We start from the raw sequence: 12488 nt of genomic DNA on the forward strand, positions 1-12488 counted from the left end.
TATTGGAAATACATATATATAAAAATAACAAAGTAAATGAGACAAAGTAAATTTCCTCCAAATTAGAGAAAAGATAGACTCCAACACAACCAATCACCAGGATAAAACTATGATCATATGAAAAATATGATGTGATTTATACAATGTGGAGCATAAGTTTGATTAAAATTAAATGTAAGAATAGCAGGGTAGTGGCATTTTCGTCGTATTGGTAGTTCAACCAGTTCATACTCTACTAAAAAGCAGTGCAGTTTATTGTTTTTGTATTTATTGTTGATCAATAAGATGAGTAGTATGTAAAAATGTAATACCAAAATAATAAGCATCATGTACTTTAAAATGTATAACTATGCAAGCAGAGACACTTCAAGAATACATTTTAAGTACAAATACAGAAGTGTCCTTATTTGTTTATATCTGATTTTTATTCCTGGTAATAGGAAAAGAGCTACACCCTCTGCTCAGATTGATCAGATCAAGGGGTACTCCCAAGGGGGGTTCCTAGGGGAGAGGACTATGAGGGAAGCATAGCAAGGTGCTATAATCGGGAGAATATCTGTCTAATGAGGGTGAAGAGGTGCCGGACGTGGGGGAGAACGATGGTGGCGTTGTGGGAGAGAGTTGGGGAGAAAAGCTCGTCAACCCAACTGGACTGCTTAAATGACGCATATCAGCCAATTGCTGTTTAAATGTGGATTCAGGCAATGAAAAACTGAGAGCAGATGCAGGGGAGCTGCATCTAGATGCGTTTTGCTCCAAAGTGCAACTTGTACTTTCACAGTCAAAAGGACAAAAAGGGAGATTGATCCCAGGGACCTGCAGAAAATTGCCATGTGGTGAGACAAGTTTGCCTGGGTTCTTTTGTCTGTTCAAGAAAGAGTCAGAGAAAGGTCCAGTTTTGTTAGATGCCTCACAGTGGGAGAGTGCAGTGAGATTGTTGTAACTTCCAGACAACTTCATCTGTCTGTCCAACCTTCCCTGATATTCAGGTTCTATGTCTACATCTATTCTACGGGACGGCGAGTGTGAATTGCTACGAGGACGTAGACTAACCGGCTTGACCACAGGGTTAATTCCAGCCTGGGGTTTCTGGACTTGTATTGGAGACCGAGGATGATGTTGAAGACTATTAGGATGAGAGTCTGCAGACATTAGTCCTTGGATGGCTGCCTGGCTGGAGATAGACCGAGGTCTCTCTTCACATTTTGTTATGAGATTATTTGGCCCAGGCGAATAAATCCTGGGTCTACCACAATACTCTCCCACTTGCCCCTGACTTGAATACTCTTTTTGACTCTTATTAGGTCCCCTAGCAGGTCCTTGGCCAGAAGACTTGACTGGCTCTTGAATAGGCCCTGGACTATGACGTCTAGTTTTCTGAGCCCTGAACTCTCTGACCTGCTGACTTATCTCCCGTTTCAACCCTGGATCTAGAAGATCTCCCTCTTCTAATGAAATGCCGATATGGGAGAGGTGGTTGGCGAGATGGTTGGCACCATGGGACTGGGTTTGTTTAGATGCCTGAACTCTGGGTTGGCCATGAGGGCTGGAGGATGAAGCGGGCTGGTTGAATGACTGGTGATGCCGAAGGTTTGAGCGGGGTGGGTTACCATGAGCATGCTGCTGCTCCCGGACCTAGGAGTCAAGAGTCAGAGGAGTAGCATAACAAAGATACACAAATCAGACATTGCAGTGTGAGCAAAAGTGTTCAGAATGACGAAGTGAGGTCTCCTCACTACTATCCAGAGTTTGCTGATTGCAGTGAGACCTGTTCAAAAAATCATTAACAAGGCCACGAGTTGAAGCCACATTTCGAACTACAGCTCGAAAAAAACATATATTGCTCGACTTTCCTCAGCATTGGTACTTAGTCTTGTTCAAGAAAAAGAAGTTCACATCTTTGGAAAATAAGTCATTATAGATTCACGTCACTGCATGTCATGCATGTTGGAGCTTACCTCTTTAGCCCAGGCAGGCTTGTCATTAGGATTAATGACATCCTTGTAGTGGTAAAGCTGTTTCTTCTCCGAATGTCTTCCCTCATCCTGCTGCTGCTGTTGCTGCTGCTGCTGTTGCTGCTGCTGCTGCTGCTGTTGCTGCTGCTGCTGCTGCTGCTTCTGCTGCTGTTGTAGAGACACCAGGTAGGCTCTCTCCTGCTGGAGCTGCCTCTGTAGCCTCTCCGCCTGCCGCTGTTCCTCAACTTGCTTGCGTTTGTACTCCTGGAGGAGGAGAGGAGGAAAAATATGAAACACATGTGAAAAACAGCGGTAAGTAGAGCAGATGAGGGGAGAAAGGAAGAAAAGTGGGAATACGGGGTCGTAAAAGGCATGCATACAAACTAAAATCAACACCTAAACATTACATCATAATGTCTGCTCTATGTATGCCTTGGATGTATGGACATAGCCATTACAAGCCATAAATACTATTTTTTGTAACATCATGTGTTGCATTTCATGTTTCAACATGGCCCGACTCGTACTCCATCAACAATACGGGACACAAGAGTCATGCAGTCACAAAACGTGCAGAACACAACTGATGAACACAAGTGAAGAAACGACACCATCACACAGTTTTATCAGTTATCACCAACATTATGCTGGTTAAGTATGGCTAATGGGAAGCAGGGTTTCAGATATGACACTTGGGATAGAAACAATGGGACTGGAAAGGGATCGGCGCAAAGATGAACAAAGTATGCACTGCCTCAGGTTTTGACGCATGGAATTTATGTTGGCTGCATCTCGTACTGCAGTTTTTATTCAGACTTTAGCTAATTTCTATATATAAACTCAATGAAAAGAGCAGAAGACGAACACTTCATGACATATTGTGATATTGTTGCCCTTGACAAGATTGGGACACAGAAAGAAAACACAATGTGAATCACAACAATGCCCTAGTTTCTGCTGCTTTGTGAGCCAGTATGACAGAGCTGCCAAAACAGTATTTTTCACAGCCTCTGGGGAATCATTTGAGATCCAGCCAACTAAACAATACCATACATGCAATCAGTGATCTCAATGAATTCAACACAGGCTTCAGAGATTAGCAATATATTGTTGCAGCGTCATGTGTTTTTTTCTTGAATCTCTAACTAGCGGTCACACTGTGGATTCTCCTACAGTCAATTCCTCTGCACAAAAGCGACTTGGGTGCATGCAGTTGGGACAGGAGACCGCACAGCACAGATGAGGAGGCAGTTGTAGCAAGTGGGAGGGCCACAGTTACCAGCAGTAATGCCTGTTCCTGTAGTAGCTGCTGCTGGAGAATCTCTAACTGCCTCTGTTCCTCTTCCAGCTGTCTACGGATATACTCCTGAGCAGCATGTCGACACAAGGAGATGGATAAAGATTGAGAGAACAATCTCGAAATATCAACATCCACATATAGACAGGGGGGGGGGGGGGGGGGGAGATGGAAGAAAAGCTGGAAATAGAAAAAGATCATTATCTGTGGTGGCTGCAGAGGGAGAGAAGACATGATAGGAAGAAGCTGTAAGAAGCGAAGGAGACCATATCCTCAAACAACTTTAATAAGTTACAAAGAAAAAAAGAAAAAAGACAGAGAGAGACAGGAGAGAGGTGTGAGGATATTTTTCCAAAGCACTCGAAAAGCGTGGGAGGAGAGCAGCAGAGCAAAAAAAGAGGGAGTAGGACAGATGAAAAAAAAATATGCGAGGACAGCAATTCAAGTTCACTGAGAGGACAGGAGAGCACATTGTTAAAATGAATGTATATGAGAAGACACCGAGCAATCAGAATACACAAAAAGAGTGCGACCTACATTAGAATTGGGATCTAAGAAAAGTAAGCTGCCCCAGCAGCAGAAACAGGCCCGATGACATTTTCCTCTTATGAGCATTAAAGCACAAACATTAACTCGTCATTTACTTGAAATATACAATCGTAATATTAAAATTATAGAATAAGCCAAATGCCAAAATGAATAAAAAGAAAAGAAATCACTTACAGAAGAAATCAAGAAACTCAATGAAAATGTATAGACTTAGAGATTGTCTTCAAGCGAGGAAAAACGCTTGAAGACCATATATGTAGTGCAAATACGTTAAAATAGTATCTCGAGTAGAAAGACAAAGACTCTTGGCATAAAAGAAAGGCACAAAATTTGTAGCGTTGCGCATGCTTAGGACTGGAGTTGTCATTAAATACACACATTTTCAGAATTTAAATCTAAAGTATGAACCTGCTCTCTTTCGGCACGCCTCCTCTCCTCCTCTCTGCGGAGCTGCTCCAGTTCCTGATAGCATCTCTTCTGTTTCTCCTCATGCTGTTTCCTCAGCTCACGCTCTCGTTCCTGCTGCTGTTTGAGGAGAAAAGAGGCACTTCAATTGTCTGTTTTCGAAGAATTAACAAATCGCGCCTCAACAGAAACTGTGAAGACTCGTGCGGCTTTCGTCCTGCGCGACACTTTCAAGTTCCGCATCCTCATTGGGCTTTACTTTTGAAACTTCCACTGAATTACAAGGAGCTCTGTCATAAAACATTAACTCATAAAACAGAAAGGCGAACTAACATTCACACACACAGTAACAGACACACACTTTGGCCGAGAGCGGTGGGGTCATGTTAGTTGAGCTGAGTCATGGAGCTTAGCGGTACGTTGGGAGTCAAACCCTGGTGGGAACCCACAGAGAGCACACAGATTACGAGTTAAGGATTTCCTTCTGTAAGCCTGCTCTCTGGAACTAAGAGAGGAACACTGGGGAACAGGCTGTGTGTGTGTGCCTCCATGGTGCTTTCTCTCTCTCTCTCCTCTCATGATGTCAAGTTCAAAGCTTTGTAAGTTTATATAGCTCAAACTCGGACCTCTTTTAAACTCATGTCCATCAGAAATAGATCTTTGCATAGTCGTTGGTCCAAGCAGGGTGATTCTCAAGCATTGAATCAAGTCGACTGGATTTGGTAATATACATGAAAAAGTCCGGTCGACCTTCATTCATTCATGGTAGTTGGAGTGTGAACGGCCGCATGTTTGATTTGTCCCCAAGCTTTACCATCCCTGGATTTTTATCAAGTGTCATCACTCAGCTTTCTTAAATAAAACATTGTGATCAGATGTGCTGAAGCAGGGGTGACTCTAAAATATCCAGGCCTCTGGCCCTCCAGGTTCAGGGTTGGGCGCAAACTGACGATTGCAACTATGAAAGGTGCACATCATCCAGTACTGTGACCCTCCACCGCCAAAATGCAATACTTGTACTTTAGCCATTCATCCGTCTTCTGAACCATTTCACAGAACTTATGATCATCACCTGGCTCACTATGGGTTTAGACAGTTTACAACCTGGACAGGTTACTTGTCCGTCACACAGAGAACAACAATGCCACATACACTTTCACACTTATAGGAAATTTTGGAATTAGCAATTAGCCTCAAATACATGCTGTTAGTGGGAGGAAAGTATGCAGGGAAAAGCGATTTAAACAAAGAGACATGCATCTTGCCGTGTTTAGGCTGTTGATTAGTTTCTTATATAACTGACTCATGCGATGGTTCCTGTCAATAACAGCTTCATTCAAGTTGCATCTACAGGCTTCCAAGTCAGAGTATTTCTTCTTACCTCTTCCAACCTTCTCCTTTGCTCCTTCTGTTCCTCGATACGTTTCTGCCTCTCGGCCAACAGTAGGCGCTTGTGCTGATCATTCTGCTGTTGCTCCAGCTGCTGCTGCCGCCGTTTTGCATCCGAACGGTCCTTATGGGCCAGCTGGAGGCGCAAGAAGTCTCGCCTCAGGGTTGACTCACCCGGGATGTTGATGATGGAGCTGAGTACCAGCCAAATAAGAAGAAAAATCACTAAGTAAAAAGTTTGGACATGAAATTGTCCAAAAATTTATGTTTTTGTGTTCATATTTGTGATTACCGACCTTGGTTCACCCATCTCTCCTTCTTCATCCTCCTCTTCACTGCCACTGTACTCATACTCTGTCTCGTCTGAAGGATGGAGAGGAAGAAGAAACTCAAGTGAGTAACCAGTGAAGAGCGAAGCTATTCCTCCGCACATTCAGAATTTTTCACTTGAACTCCCCTCGTTCATTACTAAACTGCTCACGATTGTGGCATTTTCAGATCCTCATTCCTTTAAGGCACTTTCTTTTAGCCACTTTGAATAAGTGCATAAATTGTAATTTTACTGTGTGTAGCGAGGTGGAGAACATTAGCTCCGAGCTCTTTCAGTCAAACGGGGCTTAAAGCATAACAGTAGTGGAGAAAACCCAGCGCTCGCTCAGACATGTTCACACAGACCTGCTTTCTGAATGTGACACAGTGACGGCTGGAGGAAGCCACAGCCTCAACAATGACGAGGCATTTCTAAACATCACAGTGACGTCCGCCGTGCGGCATGTTGTTTCGTGAAGCGCTTAATGCGGTCAGTCACTCTGAAGAAAACTGATAGGACTGAAGAAAACTAATTGAAGTCTGTCGCTTTTATTTCCTTCCTCTTTGAAATCCATGACTGTGACAGTGTGTGCGAGACAGTTTATGTGTGTGTGTGTGTGTGTGCACGTCAACATGGTATGTAGCTCACACTCACTGTATACATTTTTTTAATGTGGTGAGTATGTCATACATGTGTGAAAATAATTAATCTCCTGAACTTCACTGTACTTTAAGTGATAACCAGTCACAGTCTTCACATTTTGTAGGTACTTAAAATTTGAGTGGCAAAGTCACTAATTTCTAGACACGCATGCATTTTAGCATGACGTCATTAAATAAATACCTTAACATTGACAAACTGTATGTGAACTTTTATTGTCCACAGTATAGGCATTAGCATACCTCACCTGATTTTAAATACTAGAATACAGCTTGGCAATACAGTGCGGAAAAGTGCAATCCTGACAATAAACATCCTGCAAAAGATAGAGCATATCAGTCCCTTAATCTTTTGCATGAGGTGAGGGAAAACTATTTTGCACTTGTGCAATATTGTGACGGGCATGGGTAGAAGTCAAGGATGTGTCAGAGCTCAGATAGCAACACACAACCGTCTTAATCGGTGGTTCTCATCCATCATTCCTTGGAGAGACCCCCACGTTGCCTCTACGAAAGGCTTCAGACCTCTCCAATCTTTGAGTTGCCAAAACACAACAGTGAAGCCGAACACTGGCGGTCATGCACCCACTCACACTTTACCAAAATACAAAACAAAATCTCTGGACAGTTTCCATGATTAGAAAGTGTGTCATTATAGTTTTCCTTTGAAAAAATGCAGGGGCCGCCCTTCTTGTGATCTATGATGGCACAAATTGTAAATATGTTATAAAAAAACATTGACTTTTTTGTTTTATTTCCTTCTTTCCAACATTGAGATATCAGTGGTGCTGCCATGAAAGATAGCTACTGTACCTCAAAGCATTAGTCTGAAAGCCTTGTCGTCAGGATAAGTTTTAAAAAAACTGCATAAGCAGCAGCTATAGGAGAAGTTTAAAGGAGGTTTCACTATTTTTTGCACCAGAAGGTGCCATTAAAATTGGCTTTATGTTGACATTGTAGTCATTTTCGGTAGCCATTGTTTGGTTTTGAGAAATTATAGATATTTTCATCGCGTATACTCTGCACCACAACAAAGAAAAACTTTAAAAAGTTTAAATTTAAGGGTTATTATGACATTATTTTACCAGGTCGGCCCACTCGAGATTAAATTGGGCTGTATGTGGCCCTTGAACTGAAATGCGTTTAACACCCTTGGTTTGGAACCTAATTCAATAAAAGAATTTAAACTTTTGCCCTTGTATGTTTGTACTACTGTCAGCTAATTATCATAGTCAGTGTTTACCTGACTTATGTAAGTCGTTAATTTGATATTGTCTCCCAATTTGGAAAGAAAAAGCAATCCCACAAACGATCAGATACCATTAGATTGCAGTTTTTTGGAATTGTTGTCACATAACTATCATTTTTAACCTCAATTATCACCAAAATCCTCAAAAAGGCTGTTAGAAAATGGGAATCTAATTGTGGCTTTTATATTTGTTTATCATCTCTACTGATGAGTTCAAATGATTTAATTTTCAACCGCAGGCTCAAAACAAGCCAGTCTTTAATACTTTTGAATTATAACTAGTGACAATGATTCCATCCGGATTCAAAAGTGGGCAATAATTTTACACTTCTGAATTAAAATAAAAGTATGTAACATAAAATAATAGCATGCAGACTATTACTTAAATCACTATGTCGTAATTGTACTCTTAATGCCAGAGAGCTTCATACAACTGCAACTCCAGCTTCTACATGTACATTTATCTGACCCTTGGTCATGTTCCTCTCTCACCTCTCTCTCCTCTCTTCTTTTTGGTGCGATCGATGTGGTCCTTCAGCTGGATGCGGATTTGTCTCTCATTGGGCAGGTCCCTGATGAAGGGGTGTTTGAGGAGCTGCTCTGTGCTGGGTCGCTGGCCGTGGCTCTTCACCAGGCAGCTCTCTATGAACGACTGAAACTTCTTTGACCTGAAAATATCACCACATAAACAGAACAAAATCAACTGAAAAAAAAATAAACCCTGGACATTGTTGGACTCATGATGGCATCCCCCTGAATTACTTGCGACTATGGAAATTGAATTATCATCAAAAGACTCACCATTTCTTTGACTTTAGTCTGGGCGCAGGGCTGCGGGGAATGAGGAACAGAGCTCTCATCGGGTGCATGTCACACAGTGCTGAAATATCAAAAACAGGTCATTTAGGATCAACATCTATCCATTCACTCACATTATATACCACTTTTGCAGGCAAGTCATTTTGGAGACACCAATGTTGCCTCAAGCAGATATTTTTGGACTGTGGGCAAACAGGGAAAAACCCAAAGATGATTGAGACATATGAACAGAATCTGTTTTTTTACATCATTATTGATGGCAGTCACTTCATAAATACTTGTTATCCATTGTTATTTTACTGTTCTTGCTTCTGGTTTTTCATTTATATTCATATTTAACAAAAGCTGGCACACTGACAAATGTGTTTACTCAGAGATTACCGAGTCCACATCCGTAAACTACCCCCAACTTTCACAGAACAACACACTGTCTGTACTGATTACTGTGATCACTTATCAACGTGGCGTGGGCAGACTTTTAGCAGAAGTTGTTTCTCTACTGAACCGAAATTAAACGGAGGGCGGGGACATCTCCTGCCAACGCTAATGATAACAACTGTGTGCAGGCACCTCTCTGAGAAAGATAATGATGAAATGACTAAACACTGGGCACAAGCCCAACAACTTGACAAGCATTTTTATATCTGCTCCTTCGCGTTCATTAAAATTACAGCTTGTGATGAGTTACAGCAGCATAAACTGAAAAACAATCCAAGCACTGATTGCAGTGATCGACTGTAGGAGAACTAATATGTGACGTGTGGCAGAGGTGTACTGTACGTACGTGGGGCTCCCTCGGCCATCTCTATCGCTGTGATTCCCAGGGACCATAAATCACTCTGCAATGAAAGACAGACATTTTCAGAAGGAAAGAAAATGTGTTTGCAGTGTACGTCGTCTGAGGTAAGGAGGTTGGGGAATTACCTTAAAGTCATATGTGGCTTCAGGGTTCTCGTCACAGGCGATAACCTCTGGCGCCATCCAATAAGGTGTCCCAATAAACGTGTTCCTCCTGCCTACTGTTCTGTCCAACTGGGCCGAAACACCGAAGTCCACTACATAACAAATACAGAAACACACACACACACACACACACACACACACACACAAACACATAAATACTACTGAACTCGACTGAACTCAATAGAAATTAAATACCCAAACAGCAATACCCGACTCAATTTACAAACATAGACACACAAACACACTCTAATCCCATCCACACTCCTGCTATAAGGGGAGAGAGAGAGAGAGAGAGAGCGAGAGAGCGAAAGAAAGAGAGAGAGAGTCCTTTCTTCAGCAGTCTGCACCATGGACAGTGGCAGAACTACAAAGAGATGAGTAGGCTGGTATTCAGCATAAAAGAAGAAAGCAAAGCCACACGCACACAAACACACACTATCTGAAACTGAATACCTCCTGCTGCCCATCTGAATCCAAAAGCTGTTTTGTCAAGTGGGGTGAGATGACAGACTGACCTAGTTTGACCTCTGCGTTCTCAGTCAGCAGGACGTTCTGTCCCTTGATGTCTCTGTGGATGACCTTGTGCTGGTGGAGATGAGTCAGACCCTGCAGAAAGTGATGGAGACACTCTGAAGGGAAGCCACAGCAGCAATGAGCCAAATCGTGGCCATTATAATGAAAAACAGCTCATTTCTGAAAGACTGCTGTCCTCGAGAAGGACTAGGAGTTCCACACACCTCAGCCTTTGGCTTCCCTGTGCATGAATGACCCCGAAATAACTTTATATAGGGAAAAAAACTTTTCAGTAGACATAGGAATGAAAATATAAAAAACGTCACATGTCCTGGATGTTTGAAAATGTTGATAGCAGGAAAGGAAATAACAGTGTTTGTATAATGGAACTATTGTTTTCTCCATTATTTACTTCCAACATTAATTTAATTATATATATATTTTGAATTTATTATGCATGAGACTTTTAGCTAATCAGTCAGAGAAATAAAAATTTTAAAAAAGACATTACGTGTGTGTTTTGTTAGATTAATCATGTTGCCATGTACATTTTTGGAATATAATGCAAGACATATTTCTTGTTGTTTGTGTAATCAACGTAACACGTTCTGTATTTTTTTTCAGACTCAGTAAGACAAGCCAAATAACTCCTGCTTTGTATTTTAAATAGTTAAGCTGCCTTTTAGTGACTATGAACTTGCTTTGGAAGTATATAAATGTGAAATATGTTGAACACCAGTGCGTAGAAATGTTGAAAGGGGCAGGAGAAAGAAGGAGGCAGAAGAAAATGCGGTGAATCTAAGTCTAAAAACGTGATGGGATGGAGGCAGCAGGAAGAGACGAAGCAGAAAGTACAAAATGAGAGGTGAGATGAGGGGTGAAAAAACAAACACGATTGGATGAGAAGAAATCATTGTCACAGTTCAGAGCAGCACTGGGTGTAACTGACAGTGATATTGCTGCTCTCTGTTCGAGGCCGTAGCCTTCAGCACCCAAAATGTACCATAACAGATAGCGGTGATAACACGTGTGTGTGTGTGTGTGTGTGTGTGTGTGTGTGTGTGTGTGTGTGTGTGTGTGTGTGTGTGTGTGTGTGTGTGTGTGCGTGTGTGTGTGTGTATGTGTGTGTGTGGGTGTATGTGTGTGTGATTTCCCGGAGAACATTCAACACGTGGCTTTAACATCAGTCATGACAGAGACGTCACAAAGCGCTTGTGATCGCTATCAAAGAACAAGTCTGCATCAATGAAAGACCACATTCATTTAACAAAAATGTAAACAGAATATTTTTATGTTGTCACTATTTTGTTTTATGTTCTTTTGCTTGTTGAAAAAAAAAAAAAAAAGTTAGTTTCAAATGACAAAAAAGAAAAAATGCAAATCAGAGATAAATAGATTTAAGGTACAAGATCTACATTCATCTAACGATGCTGATTGTGACTGAAGTTTGATGTTAAGGAATCGTTTTAAAAATCACTTTTTGTCACAGTGCTTTTGAGAATACAGTTAAAATATTGAAATTTATGACCAAAAGTGAAGAACAAATAAAGTTTTGTTTTACTGTCCGTACTCTTCTTACACCAGATTGTATCTTAAGCAGCGTTTATCAGCAAGCGATGGCCACACAGCGGTGCAGCAGACAGTGCAGTACTTTCATGAGTTTGCATGTTGTTCTTGTACATTGTTGAGTTTTCTCTGGGTATTCTGGCTTCATTCCGCTGTCCAAAAACATGTATTTTTGGCCGATTGTTGACTCTAAATTTCCTGTAGGCGTGAATGTGAGTTTGGATGAACCATCGAAAGCAATTCATGTTTTTCTACTCACATTTGCATGCAAATTGAAGAGTTCATCTGAGCCCAATCGGCGTTAAACTGCCCACTTCCTACCTCAGACAACACGCATACCATGAAGTTATTGTTGTCTAACACCCCCCCCCCCCCGATCCCCAGGACAAAAAAGATTTTGCATAAACACAAAGAAACTGTAATTTTTGTTTGTTTGGTTTAATTGAAGCAGATTTGGCAAGTATGAGTTGCCAGAACAGTTGACTTACCCTGAGAATCTCTCTGCAGATGTAAGCAGTCCACTCCTCTTTCAGAGAGTTGCCCTTGGTATTCTTGATTAAGTCTGTCACCGAGCCAGCTCCACAGAACTCCATGACCAGCTAGACACAAACAAAAAGCCTGATTATAGACTCTTCTGCCAAAGGACACAATGTGATCTTCAGTTGGTGGTGAAGAAAATCAGTAAGCCACAACTTAACTTTTTCTGACAGCAAAACTGAAATCCTCACTATTGTTGGCCTAATAGTGATCGTTCACCTCCACTACAAGGATTCATTGCAGTAATGGCGGCTAATTTAATGACAAGGACTTGTTT

The 12488-nt window shown here is 41.6% G+C and overlaps 1 protein-coding gene across 8 annotated transcripts in view; it reads right to left on the minus strand.

Moving 5' to 3' along the window:
• Window positions 1-12488, minus strand: part of tnika (TRAF2 and NCK interacting kinase a) — a 65129-nt gene that overhangs the window by 16266 nt on the left and 36375 nt on the right. For 5 of the 8 annotated variants that reach the window (XM_080479700.1, XM_080479699.1, XM_080479698.1 and 2 more), the window contains exons 5-15: window positions 12163-12273; window positions 10111-10201; window positions 9557-9687; window positions 9417-9471; window positions 8615-8693; window positions 8306-8481; window positions 5892-5958; window positions 5588-5789; window positions 4210-4326; window positions 1959-2219; window positions 1054-1635 (exon numbers count right to left, since the gene is read on the minus strand). In XM_080479700.1, the coding sequence (XP_080335826.1) occupies window positions 1054-1635; window positions 1959-2219; window positions 4210-4326; window positions 5588-5789; window positions 5892-5958; window positions 8306-8481; window positions 8615-8693; window positions 9417-9471; window positions 9557-9687; window positions 10111-10201; window positions 12163-12273 (1872 nt within the window). The remainder of the gene's footprint in view (window positions 1-1053; window positions 1636-1958; window positions 2220-4209; window positions 4327-5587; window positions 5790-5891; window positions 5959-8305; window positions 8482-8614; window positions 8694-9416; window positions 9472-9556; window positions 9688-10110; window positions 10202-12162; window positions 12274-12488) is intronic. The other 3 variants (XM_080479704.1, XM_080479703.1, XM_080479702.1) reach the window with 1 other exon arrangement.

This window comes from Lipophrys pholis (genome assembly GCF_963383615.2).
Source record: "Lipophrys pholis genome assembly, chromosome: 14".
NCBI classification, from domain to species: Eukaryota; Metazoa; Chordata; class Actinopteri; order Blenniiformes; family Blenniidae; genus Lipophrys; species Lipophrys pholis.